This window comes from Odocoileus virginianus, chromosome 5 (assembly GCF_023699985.2).
Source record: "Odocoileus virginianus isolate 20LAN1187 ecotype Illinois chromosome 5, Ovbor_1.2, whole genome shotgun sequence".
Lineage (NCBI taxonomy): Eukaryota > Metazoa > Chordata > Mammalia > Artiodactyla > Cervidae > Odocoileus > Odocoileus virginianus.
Genome location: NC_069678.1, coordinates 24,955,819 through 24,972,568, shown reverse-complemented (window position 1 = coordinate 24,972,568; position 16,750 = coordinate 24,955,819). Strand labels below are relative to the sequence as shown.

General features: G+C 37.0%; 1 protein-coding gene across 8 annotated transcripts in view; it reads left to right on the top strand.

Moving 5' to 3' along the window:
- The window catches only part of NTNG1 (netrin G1), a 360,421-nt gene that overhangs the window by 192,319 nt on the left and 151,352 nt on the right, over positions 1-16,750 (top strand). For all 8 annotated transcript variants that reach the window (XM_070467729.1, XM_070467726.1, XM_070467722.1 and 5 more), the window contains one exon: positions 3,651-4,291. In XM_070467729.1, coding sequence (XP_070323830.1) covers positions 3,651-4,291 — 641 coding nt within the window. The remainder of the gene's footprint in view (positions 1-3,650; positions 4,292-16,750) is intronic.

Genomic DNA, 16,750 nt, shown 5'->3' with positions numbered 1-16,750 from the left:
TTAGGATTGACTGGTTTGATCTCCTTGCAGTCCAAGGGGCTCTCAAGAGTCTTCCCCAGCACCAGAATTTGAAAGCATCAATTCTTAATGGTCATCAATCATTAATCTCCTAAAAGAGCATGGATGCTATGAAATATGAATAGTTAAATTTTTTATTCTTGGGTTTTGGTATCTGCATTCGTTAGTGTAGTTTTTCATTTGAAATGATTTGTTTACTCAATGATTTTAGTAAATCATTGTGCTGCTAAAATTATCACTAGGAGTAGAGTCATATGAAGTATGAAATTGTTATTTTGATTAACCTCTGATTATCTCCTGTGTAAACTAGGAATTGTTCTTAATCTGCTCAAATGTTGTATTGTTCAGGTGAGATTTTCTCTCACCTCCCAGTATAAAATTACAATCAGTTTCCTTTCTCCAACACCATTCTCCCCTCCAACTGGCTTTATTTTTCTATATAGCAGTTATCATCATGTAACATTATAAAGAATTATATATCTGTTTTTGTTTTGTTTAGTTGTTTGGCTTTATTTTTTTTTTAGTACATCTCCCTTGACTAAGATGGAAGCTATTCTAAAAGCAAGGACTTGGATTTGTTTACTGTTATATCCTGAGAGCCAGACAAGTGCCTCAAATATAGTAATACTGTAAGCAGTCAATAATTACAGCTTTTCTCTCATTTTTTTTTCTGGTGTCTAAGGCACCAAATCAGTGCAGAGAAATGGAAATTTCCCCTCCTCCCAGCGTGCATTTTTATAGCTGACAATTGGATGTAAGAGTAAGCATTTTTCCTGGGTTCAGTGTCTTCTCAGTCCAAGTGGAAGCATGTCCCTTTGGAACAGAAGCAAGGAGTGTAAGACTTGACTACATCTTCATTAAAGAGCTAAAGCTTTAGGTTGTGCCCTGTTGTTTGGCATTCCATCCACGTGTTTGCAATTTTAAGAGTAATACAAGCAGAGGATCTCAAAGGATGCTCTCTAGGACTCTGCTTATGTGGTATACAAGTAGGGATTACTAAAACCGAAAAGAAGTTCCATGATCAAATAAGTTTCTGAAACTGAGTAGTACATGAAGCTAAGGAAGGTTCTTAATGTCAAGGCCTCTCAGAGGTATGATCATGCTCATTAGGGCTCTCCAAGGCAAGAGGATCTGAGGCTTGGTCATAGTTCTTCTATTCTGCCACCTACTCTTGCTCCCATAACTAGGTTCCATATAGGGAGCTCCATTGACTTAGGAGTTGAAAGGGCCAGATCAGGTGCAGAGAAAGTGGGTTCCGACTCCACCACTTACTCACTCTGTTATATGACCTTGGGCAAGTTGCTCAACACTTCTCTATGCCTCAGTTGTCTCTTCTGTAAGATAGAGATGAAAAGGATTACCCAGGATAATACATGTAAAGCAACTGATCCATAAGTGCTAAATAAATACAGGGTATTGTCAACACCTTTTATCAGAGGTGGAAATGAGTGCTTCTTAAATATATATCTTCAAGCATATTTTTTAAGACAGGCTTATTATTACTGACCCACACCCAGAATCAGCTAGCTGTGCCTTTTTTTTTTTTTTTTTTTTGATCTCAGCACTCTGTCCCCATCTCAGAAGCTCTATGTATGTAAGTGGAAGTGGAAGAAATGCTGTCTTTCAACAAGACTTAATACAAATGTCTGATAACTCACTTTGGTGTATCCCGCAGAGCTGATTTCCTGTGTTTCAGTATCCTTGACCTCAGATGAAGACACTTTTGTCAGGAGAAAGGTGGTAGCATCCATGTTAATGATTGTGCAGATGGCTACATGCTGGTAAATTTTGAAGTGACCATATTTTTTCAGTAAATTTCAAATGAAGGTGTTATTTGTGTAAATCTGACCCTGTCCAGTAAAATGTGCATTTCCATATATTTAGAATTTATAAATCCTGACAGATTCCACAATATTTATAGCCCTCCATAAAAAGTCTTTGCCAGTTTGCAGAGCTATGCATTTGGCTCTCTGGTATGCTTAAAAGAGTTTAAATAATAATAAATTTGGTGATTTATTCCACCTGGAACAGAAATTTATCCCCCCCCCCCCTTGGCTCATTTTGAAGGGGATACTATAAATAGTGCCACAGACGCTGGGATCAGGAATAGGATATTGAAATTCAAGAGAGAACAGAAACATTTCCACTATCACTGATGCCTTGAATATATTTTTAAAACAGTTCTGTTCCTCAAATAATGTACCTTCTCTCCTTTCTCCTGCCCCTTCTCAGTTATACTCAGACCCCCAAACCTGTTGCCAGCTTTAGGATTCAGTTGCATTAATGGGAAAGAGAGAGTGAAAGTTTTAGCTGACTAGATAGGAAGTTGCCTCCAGGGAGGCTGAAGCAAGTCTCCAATGTTCATCTCATATTTCAAAGGAGTCAGCCAGTAACTGAGCATCAGTGTCTAAAGTGTAAATTCATTATTTGAGACTCAGCTTATGCATCCTGCAGATATGATGGAAAGCTCCTAGTTCATGAAAAAAAAAAAAAGAAGAAGGAAAAAAAAAAGCCTAGGGACAATGTCAGAGGATTGAATCTTTTACCCATCCGTGGTTATAATTACCCACTACAGGATAATAGAGAAATACCTGAATAGTTGACTCCAAATGATACCATTTTTTAAAAACACAAAATGAAACCCAAATTGGAAAGCCAGTTGTTTGCTATAGTGTCAGTCTGCTGATGAAACCTGAGAGCAGCCATTTAGTTTCACATAAGTGGTGTTGTAACTTGTGATATGACAAGGAGACTTTTCAGTTTCTTGTTGGAGTAGAACGCGAATTAGCCTTTGTGTGAAAGAAAATAATAATAATGGCTAACATCCATGGAGAGCTCACTGTGGGCCAGCACCGAGTAAACACATCAAGTGATTGTGACCCTTTGCCAAAACCTTCTAATTAAGTGCTGGCTTTTCCTGTCCTGATAAGTTGGAGCACACCCCCGCCCAAAGTCTTTCCTGAATGATCCCCTTGCCTCTAGCTAATAGGATGGCAGATGTTTGGACCAAGACCCAGAGCCTGGAGTGTACCACATTTTAATGATTTGTGGTGAACAAAGTAAATGCTTTAAAAGCAAGCTTTATGAAGCAGGGACCCTGTTAAGAGTGATGGATTTGAGGTGAAGCAAAAAGAAACTGTATGTTGTATGGGGGTATTGTCTCCCAAGCAAATCTATGGTTCATTGCAAATTCTAAAGCTTCACTTGAAAAATGACTTTTTAAAAACCTGTGCTCTTGAGGAACGCCCTTGAGGTGCAGAGGAATCTCCTTGCTTTTCTATAGCATCTTTCTAAGGGGATGCGGAAGTATAGAGCTGTTAGACAGTTGCTCCGTGTCTTTGTGCTTCTGGGATCACATTATGGGTCTAACACATATGGGATAAATAAACTGTTTCATTTCTTAAAGATCATGGAAGGAGACAAGACAAGAAAATTACCATATTGTCTCTCTCTCTTTTTTAAGCTATTAAAGAGGAGAATCCAGTTATGGCAAATAAAAATGATTGCTGCAAACAGGTTTTTTTTTTTTTTTCCTTCCTTTTTCTCCTAGCCTCCTACTTAGTAATAGCAATATGGCAAGATTTGTGTCATAGCAGTGTTTTGACGCGCCCTCTTTTGTTCTTCTTCCATAGGGCAACCCCTACATGTGCAATAATGAGTGTGATGCAAGTACCCCGGAACTGGCACACCCACCTGAACTGATGTTTGACTTTGAAGGAAGACATCCCTCCACCTTTTGGCAGTCTGCTACTTGGAAAGAGTATCCCAAGCCTCTCCAGGTTAACATCACTCTATCTTGGAGCAAAACTATCGAGCTAACAGACAACATAGTTATTACCTTTGAATCCGGGCGTCCAGACCAAATGATCCTGGAGAAATCTCTTGACTATGGACGAACGTGGCAGCCGTATCAGTATTATGCCACAGACTGCTTAGACGCTTTTCACATGGATCCTAAATCCGTGAAGGATTTATCACAGCATACGGTCTTAGAAATCATTTGTACTGAAGAGTACTCCACGGGTTATACGACAAATAGCAAAATCATCCACTTTGAAATCAAAGACAGGTTCGCATTTTTTGCCGGACCTTGGTTACGCAATATGGCTTCCCTCTATGGACAACTGGATACCACCAAGAAACTCAGAGATTTCTTTACAGTCACAGACCTGAGGATAAGGCTTTTGAGACCCGCTGTCGGGGAAATATTTGTAGATGAGCTACACTTGGCACGCTACTTTTACGCAATCTCAGACATAAAGGTGCATGGAAGGTAAGAAAATAGTTGTTTGGCTTGAATGAAAATGGGTGTGTCCAAAGAAAAGGCCAGCTTGCTTGTTGAGCAGCTGTAGAGTGACATTTGTCACTTTCTATTGCAAGGTTTTCTCAGGAATACCGGCCTAGAGGTAAGTTCTGAGGCATTTGAGACCCTCAGCAGTAATTTGTGATCCCAGACTTGCTGTCATTGATCCTGAACCTGGTGGGATTTCATAGCGTTTAAACCAAAGGCGAAAAAGAAAAGCATCTTACTTGAAACCAAGGAACTCTCTAGGTCAGGGGGTGGTTTCAGTCCTTAAGGCGAGGAAGCCAGGGCAAAAAAGCCAGCGTCTCAGTAAAAGGAGCTGAAAAACAGGAAATACATCTTACTATTGTTTTTGAATTCAAGAGAGGGTTTCAGCCTGGTGCCACTCTCTGTTTATGTTTTGTTACATAGTATTAAAAAAGTTCTGAAAATGAAAATTATATCTCTTTACATTTATTAAATCAGAACCAAAAGCATTTAGGAAACATTGCATTTGTTAAAGAGGGGAAAGCTTTACTTTTCAGGGTTTTGGATGTTATTATCTTAAAACAATAAGCTGTCATTTAAAATATGAGTCAGGCTGTCTTCATTTTGTCAGTCAATTACAGACTGACCAAAGTTCAAATGCATTAATGCTCACAGTCAGGTATATCCTTGTTTTGATAATATACCAGAGACACAGTTGAGCAGGTTTCCAAGGACTTTGAAGACATTTAAATAAAAAACTTGAATAATGAGAACCAAGACCACCAACAGAGATTTTCAACCTAATTTTTGTGTGGCATATTACCAGAATAACCAGCTGATGGGAGTTGAAGCTTGAGATGATGAGGTAGGAAAACTAAATAGAAGAGTGGAGTACAGAGCACAATGGGGGGAAAAATGGAAATGTGAAGCAGAGCGAAAAGCATTCTAAAAATGCCAATAGAGCTTTAAATCGAATATATGACAATAAGAATACAAACAGTACATATATCATGTAGCTTTAGTTAACTGTGTAGGTTTGTTTAATCATATATGTAAACAGTGCATACATTGTGTATGTTTAGCTAAACAACAAGTCAGGATTCATTAAGTTTACTGGCTTCCAGCATCTCTTATGGCAGCCTAGTCCTCAGAGACTAGAGAAGTGTTGAGACTCCCTGGGCTTTCAGAGAGTTGTCTCAACCCACCTTTAGTGAGAGTGCTTATACACTTGTGCACTAGAAGAATGGTCACTGCTGCTAGGTGAGGGCCATAGCGGGCATACAGAATGAGGTGGTGGGCATGAACTCAGTACAGAGGCAAAGGGATTTTACCGCATGGAATCTTACTTATGGAGGGTAGCAGGAACTGATGGCCACCTATTCTCAGCTTTGTTCTAGCTTCACGTTTCTCATGGAAGAGTCGCGTCTTTAGCTATGGAGCCCCTTTAAAAACTTTTAACCAAGGCTTGGTGAAGTTTGGTGAAGTTATCTTTAGAGCAATATCTGAAATGTTCTGAAAGAAATATGCACGGGTTCAATATTGAGCTTGCGGGTTCTAGGATTCATATATTACCAGGGTATAATGAGAGAGCAGTGTGGAGCTCTGACCTTAAATATGAGCTTGTGATTTATAAGAAAAAGCAGCTATTGTACCTGTGAATATTTTAGCACAATATCAGTTTCCAGTATCTTATTCTTGGGAACATGTAATATATAAAAATAGTTGACGTTGATATTGTTAATAATAGCAGACCATAACAAAGTAACAGGTATTCTGTTTATCTACAAGAATAATTGCAAAATTAAATTTGAAGCCCAGCATGATCTATATTGTTAGGTAGAATCACCTAGGTCAGTTTACTTACAGTTTGAGAACTCCTTAATCTAAGCCAAAATCTTTATAGTCCAATTTTTCTAAAACTCTCATTTTGCACTTATAAAAAAAGGCAGTCTTGTGATGTTTTTTTGGCTGGGAAATAACCATTGTTGGGCCTTATTTCTGTCATTAGATATTTATTTTTGTTTCCTCTGAGTAGTCAAGAGAATGTAAAGTATATTTTAAAGCTAAAGGCACTTTTGTGCATTCTTTACTGGGGTCAAACATACTGTCACTTAAAGGTGCCATGGTAAGAGTGTAGAATCCCATCAGATTTATCAGTTATCTTTTAGCCCTTATCCTAGTACTGTCTTCAACTGCATTTCAGTGGTTCTGAGGAGTTTAGAGGAGCCCTCCTCCCTTCTCTGGAACTCACCTCCTCTATCTTTTCCTGTTCACCAATCAACTGTAAGCTGGTAAGGAAGCAGCTGGGCAAAAGAGAAAGGTCCAATAGAGGTGAGCCCCTTCCATTAGGTTCCACTCTGTCACTTCCAAACTCTGTCCAAATTCCTCAGGGCAAAACTGATGCTGGCATGTACTGTGCTAGGCACCAGATGGCTGGGGTATTTTTAGTCTTAGAGGAGGGACTAAAGAACTAAGGCCTGATGGCTCAGGCGTGTCTCCAGCTTCTAAGTTATATAAGGAAGATGGTGCCACCAAAGGGGACTGTTAACTTGTTGCCTGGTTCGCAGCCCTTTCAGCAAAGAAACTGATACAGAGTAGAAAATTCCCATTGGGTTAAAATCCTGAGTTTTCTTCTTCCTGCATAGTAAATAATCTATAGAGGGATTGAACATTAATTGATCATCTCTAAAATAAAGTTCTAAAAGTTTCTTTTCAAGAATATTATAAATACAAACTTTCCAAAATATAACTGAAGTCTTTGCTTCCCTCAGCCCACTCTTCTCCAGCCTTGATGTGATTGCAATGTTTAACTTACTTTTACATGTCTGTGTCTGATCATGATAATAGATATTTTTCTATCTGTCACTCCACCTCCACCCCCACCATAATGTGAGAATTGGCATGCGTTGTTTGGGGAAAATGGGTAAATTTCCTTACAATAGTGGACACATAATACTACAGCTTTTTCCACTTGAAATATTAAGCTATGAAACAAAAACAGTGGAGTGTCTTTGTTCGAATTGACTGAAGACTATAACCTCCATTTCTCCACTTCCTGTGCACATGTGTATATAGCCTTTATGTTTTATACTGGCTAGTATAATTTTCTGTAAAAAATGATGTTTTGATTGTTACTAAACCAGTGTAGCATTTATGTTCTTTTTTAGCATGTGACACATCTGATACCAGTTTCAATGGTGACAACAACTATAATCACATCATAAAAATTTTATTCCTCTTTTGCCCACACTTTTTTGGCTTCCATTTACTCCATCTTATTGTGTAATTTATTAAGATAATGGAGGAAAAAGAAGCACATGGCTGTTGGCATTCTTAGTGATTCTGTGCTACTTACATTGTTCAATAAACCTAATAATCTTCATGGACTAATTCTGACTTATGGATGTCCTGCTTCAGTAAATCAGGGTGATTTTCTCTAGTGAATAATAGAGGAGTGAGTGTGCCAGTACCTTAATTAAAGAGTGGCTCTCTTAGTCTTGATCTCATTTTAATTTACAGGGTAATACTACAATAATATTACTAATGGAAAGTACATTAAAGGGCATCAAGTAGCATTAACTGTATTAAATTATGGTACTTGTGTTAATTAACTGCTGAAGCAAGATGGTTCTAATGGCCAAAAAGGTCATCTAATGCATAAATAAAATCTACCCAGATGAGGGGTGAGAGGAAAAGTGAAGAGAAGATGTTTGTTCTGAACATCTTTTTTATACAGACAGAGAGTTAAATGCCCAGGCTGTTAAATACAGATAATGTCCAAAATGTATTCTTAGTTACACAATTGGAAGTTCTGCTTTTTAAGTGTTTTGTTTCTGTCTAAAGTTTGCAGATTTAAATTAATCAAAAATTAAACATTATATTTCTCACATAGATAGACTTCATAGAATATAAATTCAATATTATTGTTTCTTTAAGGTGAAGAGCTTCAAGGAAGTAATGTGATTTATTGTAATAATTGTCCCGTCTGAAAGATCGATGATCGTTGAACAATATGTTCATTGTTTTGTAAGATATGTTGTCAGCAATATATCATATATAAGATAATAGAAAAATTTTTTTCAGCCTCTAGAAGGTTTAGCATAGGATTGTAAGAACTTTTCTCAGTGGTAGAAAACGCTAATGAACATCTCCATTACTTACCTTATTACACAATATTCCTAAACATTATTATCAATATTTTTTTCTCAGTGGTGTTTACTCATTTCTTAACACCTTCAGGGCCTACCCAAGCTCTCTCCAGGCAGTTGGCTGTCAGTTACTATTTACAGGATTGACTTTGCCCTCTATGCCTCCATCTATCTTTAAGAAAGGAACCAGAGAGCACTAGCACAGAAGCTCCACTTCTACACAGTTTTGGGTCCTTTCTGCCCTTCACTGATGCCCCAGCTTAGAACCACAGCCTCCCTGCCTAGTCTCAGGAGCTGGGAGGGTCCAGGAGCAGAAGTATTCTCTTTAGGTGTCAGGAGTGAGAAAGGTCCCCCTCTATCCTAACCTCAGAAAGAATAAGATATACTCGTAAGCCCTCACTATAAAATATGACTGCTGTGGTATTTGCTCTAACTGGGACAAAGTGTGGTTGCAATTCACTTTCTTGAAGCAAGGTTTTCACATGGTTAGTGCACAAACATGTGATATAAGTAAGTAGAAACACCTGTGGAAACTTAAAAGTATAAAAGCACCTGAGCATTCTTCAGTTTTTTTTTTTTTTTCAAATAATTTGGAAAACACATGTAATACAAAAGTGCTCTGCCAATGATAAAAGACTGACATTTACCCTACAAGTTTTCCTACTCTTTTTCCTAGCTGCAATTTGAATAAGTCCACTAAAATATTTACTCTTCACCTCTCCTGTGAGAGGCATCCTGAAGGGTGCTTTTGACATGTTTGGCCTGGCATTTGTCCATTCTTCACAGTTAGTCCTGATTATTATCGGACTTTGCTACTGCTTAACAGACTCTGCTTTTATAATACCTTTCTTCTTTCTGTTACCCAAAAAGACTTTACCTCTGCCCTGGGACAGATATTGGGCTAGACAGTGGCTATACAGAGATGCAGAAGGCATAGTCAGTGCCTTCAAGGAACTGATATCCAGAAGGGGACCAGACATGGAACAAAACATGGTGACAGTTTGGGTTAAATGCTTTTACTGTGTGAGTGTGTAAAGTGCCCTGGAAACAGAGCAAAAAAATACTAACTTAATCTGGGCAGCCTAGCAAAAGCTTTGATGAGGATAACACTTGTGTGGTATCTTGAATATGTGCCTTAGAATGCCAAGCAGCCAGTGCAGAATGAATATCCTAGGTTACAAATTATGCTTTACAACAACAAAGCATGTTAAGGAACTCCATTTAGTGAGGAATTGGTGGGGTGGACAAATCCTGGGGGACATTCTTCCGTCTTCTTCCTGAGGACCTTTAGCATCTCCAAAAGCCTTGAAGGATTCCTGCAGCTGGGTATCTGAGTTCCCCATGTCACAGGAAATCTAAGATTATATGGGTTCTAATATATCAACTAAGTATAGGTGAGAAGCATTCAAGGCAATGGTGTTAAGGGATGATGCAGTGTGGCTATATTAACAAGGAAGTACAGAGTGAGACAAGGAGAATGGTAACATTGCTTAATTGTGGAGCAACTGTAACTGCAAGTCTTGATGCGCAAATGGAGTCTGTGAAAGAAAGTTCTCCAAATTCGTTAAAAAGCCATCAGAGCATATGGGCTTAATATTTGCTTACAAAGTCTATAGGACTTGGCAACCAATCAGATTTCAAAGAAGGAAAGACTTTAGTAGAGATCCAAGTGGAGAGTCCAGTAAAGGATTTGCAAATATTGCCCTGGTGTCCCAGAGAGAGGTTTACATTAGAAATGTAGGTTTGAAAATTATCACTTTATATGTGATGGTTGAAGTTTAGGGAAAGGATGACACTTATATGATAAGTGTTTTCCCTTATAACTATAAATGACTTTTATAAGGGCTTCCCAGGCAGATCAGTGGTAAAGAATTCACCTGCCAATGCAGGAGACACAGGTTCGATCCCTGAGTTGGGAAGATCCCCTGGAGACGGAAGTGGCAACCCACTCCAATATTCTTGCCTGGGAAATCCCATGGACAGAGGAGCTTGGTGGGCTACAGTCCGTGGGGTTACACAAGTCAGACATGACCTAGTGACTCAACCATCACCATCATCATTTATAGAACATTTACAGAACTCCCTGGAGTACTGTCATTTAAGAGGTATTTTTTTAAAAAATATTTATTTGTTTATTTATTTACGTATATGGCTGTGCCAGGTCCTAGTTTTAGCATGCAAATTCTTAGTTGTGGCATGTGTGATCTAGTTCCCTGATCAGGGATTGAACCCCTGCCTCCTGCATTGGGAGCTCGAAGTCTTAGCCACTGGACCACCAGGGAAGCCCCAAGAGATAATTAAGGAGAGGGTGGGATGTTTCAGGAGAACAGCATTGAAACATGTATATTATCTAGGGTGAAACGGATAACCAGCTCAGGTTGGGTACATGAGACAAGTGCTCTGACCTGGTGCACTGGGAAGACCCAGAGGGATCGGGTGGAGAGGGAGGTGGGAGGGGGGACTGGGATGGGGAATACATGTAAATCCATGGCTAATTCATATCAATGTATAACAAAAACTACTGTAATGATGTAAAGTAATTAGCCTCCAACTAATAAAAATTAAAAAAATAAAAAAAAAAAACTAAAAAAAAAAAAAAAAGAAATTAAGAAAAACTCTGAGGAACAGAAGGAAATCAGAAAAGAGGGGAATGAGTTAATTCCCCTGTTAATATTTAAGTAGTATGCCTTTACATTTGTACAGCACGCAGGTCATAAGATTCTTATCAGATCCCTTCTTTCCTTTAATCCTTACAAGTAGCCTGTGAGGCAGGTGCCATTAATTCTATCTTATAGATGAGGAAACTGAGGACCAGACAAGTTCCATAACTTTCTTTTAAACATCCTATACATGATAAAGTAACAAAATCAGGTTGCTATTTACAAACTTCATATTTTCTATCATGCTCTTATAGCCACACTAGCCTGAAGCGAGCTCAATAGACATAGAAGACCCAGAATATCCTCCCCCCCAAAACCCATCTTTAAAGGGCAGTAATGAATCAATAAGTCTTGTGGCTGTATCCTTCTTAGAATGTTCTGGAAGCCACCTCTCCAAGACTTGTGACCCAGTACAGTTATCCCCACTTTGCTTTTTACAGAAGATCTATGTTAATATCTGTTTTTGCTAACCAAAAAGACTCTGAAGAGGATTTTTACCTTTATTTAAGAATGAGAAAAGCAAAAATAGCGTTTAGGGATTGTTCCACAGCAAGCCCTTTTGGAGGCAGCATACACCATGAGCGGCCTGGTGAGAGCTGCATCACCAGGCCCCTTCCCTGGAAACTACACTCAGCATCTCAGCATCAAGACTCCACAGTTTTGATCTGGGTCTGTGAGTTTCTGTGCTCTATCTCAGTTTATTCCATGCATCTGTTAGCAAGATGTGTCCTAAGGTAATTACTTCTTCATTTTAAACCTTTAGCTTATGAAAGGTTTCTCAGAAATGCCGTTTTCAGATAGTGAAGGAAACTTGCATTTCATTACACCAGATTGCAGTGCATTTATCTGAACTTCTTATTTCATTTTACCAACTTTATAATGTGTAATTGGGCTAATTTGTCATATTGTATTAGATCTAAGTGTTTTACAGCTAAAACAAAATTATGATAGTTGCTCATTTTCTGAGGGAGAAAATAAATGAACTTAATTTTCTCAATATTAATTTTTCTCATATTTTCCGTAGACCTTTAATACCTGCAACTACTTCCACTTAATAGACATCATCAAACACTGAAACAATACACAAACATTAATGGATAAACTTGGAAATAGCCAACTACCTTAGTTTATTTGCGAAAGTTTATCTTTCAGTTGAGAGCAATCAAATCTTCCTTTTAACTTCTTATATAAGTCCACATTCTGTCTTCTGGAACTGTAGTGCTGCCTCTTTCATATAGTAAGCTTTCATACATTTGCAAATGATTCTATCCCTTGAATTCTTTTTTCAAAGTAAATTTAACCGTTAACCAATATCATCCCAAAACTTTCACTTTAATTTCCTCTTCTTTTCAAAAGAAAACAAAATTCAATAAATGAGAGCATTCAGATGAAAAACTTAATAACCATACTTAAAAATAAAAAAACAATACAAAGCATTGCTATTTAACTGCAGTGGAAATGCTTAAAATAAAGATTTATGGTATGAATCCATGTTAAGTGGACAACAGAGTGCCATTCTGATTCAGAGTATATTTTTTAAATCCTTGAGGATTTCTTGAATTATAAAGAGATTATATGTATAAGCAGCTCATTTTCCTTTGAGATTTGTACCATTATAAGGAGAGAATATGTCTAATAATTTCTCCAATTAAATTATTTACTTCATTAGTGTGCAGAAAAACAACCCTGTTTAGGAGCTTGTCTCTTTATCCTAACTTCCCAGTGGTAGAGATTGTTTTTAAACTAGTGGATCGTTAAAGGGAAGATGTATCCTTTATAAGAAACAAAAGGATATTTTTCCTCCCTCACTTAATTGAGCATTTTTATAGGAAGTTATGTTCTGGCTCCATCTATATGACCAATCAGTGGGAAACATACATACACTTAGCTTTTCTGTCCAGCTTCAGAACCCGTGTTTTTTATTCTAATTCAGTGGTTGTCTTCTTTGGAAGGTCTTGACTTTCTTGTCCCTAGGATCAAAGGTATTTCATAACACATTAGGAGTTCATGGCCACTGGTTGATATTTAGTGTAAGAGATTTTATGGATCTGTGTGACCAATGATTCAGTAGAGACATTATTTTCATTCATTCTCCAAATATAAGAACAAAAGTGTTAAGGTCCTGGTTTTTAATCATAGTAATTTGACTGTGTGGATAGATATATTGATTTTGTAGTCATATAAACTCCAATTCATTAAGCCACTTTTAGAATAAAAAATGTTAGCATAATCAGAATTAACTGTGCTGTATATAAATTCATGATTGCTATTTCTGCCTCCTTTTTATAGGTAAGAAAACTAGAAAGCTATATCTAAACAAAATCAACAATTAGTGGCAAAGGAATTTTTTTGCTTTTTTATTTAAAAATTTTAATAAAATTTTAAAGGTTACTTTCCATTTATACTTATTACAAAATATTGGTATATTCCTCATGTTATATAATGCATTCTTGACACTATCTTTTACCCAGTACTTTGTATTTCCCACTCCCCCACCCGTATGTTGCCTCCACCCCACTGGTAACCACTAGTTTGTTCTCTATATCTGTGAGCCTACTTTTTTGTTTATTCATTAGTTTGTTGTAATTTTTAATTCCACATTTAAGTTATATCATGTAGTATTTGTCTTTGTCTTATTTACTACACTAGCATGATGCCCTCCAGTTTCATTCATGTTACTACAAATGGCAAGAGTTCATTCTTTTTTTTGACTGACTGTATTCAATTATACATGTATACCACATTCCTTTATCCATTCATCTGTGGGTGGACACTTAGATTACTTCCATATCTTGGCAATTCTAAATAATGCTGTTAGGTATCTTTTCAAATTAGTGTTTTTGCTTTTTGCAGGTACATACTTAGGAGTAGAATTTCTGGGTAATAAGGTAGTGCTATTCTTAGTATTTGGAGAAATCTCCATACTGTTTTCCACAGTGACTGCGCCAGTTTACACTCCCATTATCAACGTACAAGAGTTCCCATTTTTCCACATCCTCACCAACAGTTGTTATTTGTGTTCTTTTTGATAAGAGCTGTCCTGGCAGGTGTGAGGTGATACCTCATTGTGATTTTAATTTGCATTTCGCTGGTGATTTGTGTGTTGAGCATCTTTTCATGCACCTGCTAGGCATCTGCATTTCCTCTTTGAAAAAGTGTTTATTCAGTTCTTCTGGCCATTTTTAAAAATTGGGTTGTTATTTTTGATGTTGAGTTATATAAACTATATATACTGGATATCAACCCCTTATAAGTCATATCATTTGCTAATATTTTCTTCTGCTCAGTAGGTTGTCTTTTTTGTCAATGGTTTTCTTTGCTGTGCCAAAGCCTTTTAGTTTAATTAGATCCTATTTGTTTTGTTTTACTCTTATTTTCTTTACTTTATGAGAAGGATCCAAAAAGATATTGCTGTGATTTATGTCAAAGAATGTTCTGCCTGTGTTTTCTTTTAGGAATTTTATAGTATCCATTCTTACATTTAGATCTTTAATCAATTTTGAGTTTATTTTGAATATAATATTAGAGAATACCTAGAGACAAATGAAAATATGATGATTCAAAACCTGTGGGATGCAGAAAAAGCAGTTTTAAGAGGGAATTTTATAGCAATACAAACTTACTTCAGGAAACAAGAAATATATCGAATGAAGAATCTAACTTTATACCTAAAGGAAGTAGAGAAAGAAGAACAAATGAAGCCTAAAGTTAGTAGAAGGAAAGAAAGATCAGAGCAGATATAAATGAAATAGAGCCTACAAAAAAAAAAAATAGAAAAGGTCAATGGGACTATTAATAAAAGCTGATTCTTTGAAAAATGTAAACAAAATTGATAAACTTTTAGCCAGACTTATTGAGGGAAAAAAAGGAAAGTGAAAGTGGCTCAGTCATGTCCAATTCTTTGTGACCCCAAAGGAATTGTCCAGGCCAGAACACTGTAGTGGGTAGCCTTTCTCTTCTCCAGGGAATCTTCCCAATCCAGAGATCGAACCCAGGTCTCCAAAGGGAGAGGTCCCAAATCAATAAAAGCAGAAATGAAAAAGAAGTTACAACTGACACCACAGAAATACAAAGACTCATAAGAGACTGCTATGAACAACTATATACCAAAAAATGGACAGTCTAAAAGAAATGAACAAACTCTTAGAAAGGTACAATCTCCCAAAACTCAACCAGAAAAAAAAAGTAAAAAATAGGAACAGATCAATTTACAGTAAGGCAATTGAATTAGTAATTTTAAAATGCCCAGCAAACAAAAATCCAGGACCAATGGCTTCACAGATGAATTCTGCCAAACTCTACAGAGGATTTAACACCTAAACTTCTGAAACTCTTACAAAAAACTGTAGATGAAGGAACACTTCTGAACTCATTCTTTGAGGTCACCATTACCCTGATACCAAAATAAGACAAAATTATTACAAAACAAGAGAATTACAGGCCAATATCATTGATGAGCATAGATGCAAAAATCCTCAACAAAATACTAGCAAACTGAATCCAACAATTCATTAAAAGGGTTATATGCCATGATCAAGTGGAATTTATCCCAAAATGCAAGAATTTTTCAATATCCATAAATCAATCAGTGTAATATACCACATTAACAAATTGAAGGATAAAAATCATGTGATCTTTTCAATAGATGAAGAAAAGGCTGTTGATATAATTCAGCATCCATTTGTGACAAAAACTCTCCAGAAGGTAAGCAAAGAGGTCTCCCTCAGTGTAATAAAGGTCATATATGACAAACCCACAGCTAACATCATACTCAATGGTGACGAGCTGTTTATTTCTGTGAAAAGTTCTCTATTTTCCTCTAAAATTTGGAAAGAGACAAGCATGCCCATTCTCACCACTTCTATTCAACATAATTTTGGAAGTCTTAACCACAGTAATCAGTGAAGGAAAAGAAATAACAGGAAGCCAGATTGGAAAGAAAGAAATAAAACTCACTGTTTACAGATGACATTATACTACACATCATTGTTGTTTTTGTTCAGTCACTAAGTTGTGTCCGACTCTGCAATTCCACGAACCGCACCACACTAGGCTTCCCTGTCCTTCACTGTCTCCTGGCATTCACTCAAACTTATATCCATTGAGTCAGTGATGCCAGTCATAAACTATACATAGAAAGTCCTAAAAATGCCACCAGAAAACCACTAGAACTTATCAATGAATTCAGTTAAGTTGCAGGGCTCAAAATTAATATACAGAAACCTGTCACATTTCTATACACAGTGAAGTGAAAGAAAGTGAAAGAAGCAATCCCATTTGCAATTGCATCAAAAATTATAAAATACTTAGGAATAAACCTACCTAAGAAGGCAAAAGACCTTTACTTCAAAGACTATAAGATGCTGATGAAAGAAACTGAAGACAACACAAACAGGTGAAAATATGTGCTGTGTTCTTGGGTTGGAAGAATCAATATTATTAAAGTGACCATACTACCCAAGGCAATCTACAGATTCATTGTAATCCCTTTCAAAATACCAATGGCATTTTTTACATAAAATTTTGAAATTACCTATGTTTTGGCCAATGAGTTCATTACTGAACCACTTGAAAAAAAGTTGAAAGAAATGAATTGTTGTTCAGTCACTAACTTGTGTCCGACTCTTAGCTACCTCATGAACTGCAGCACACTG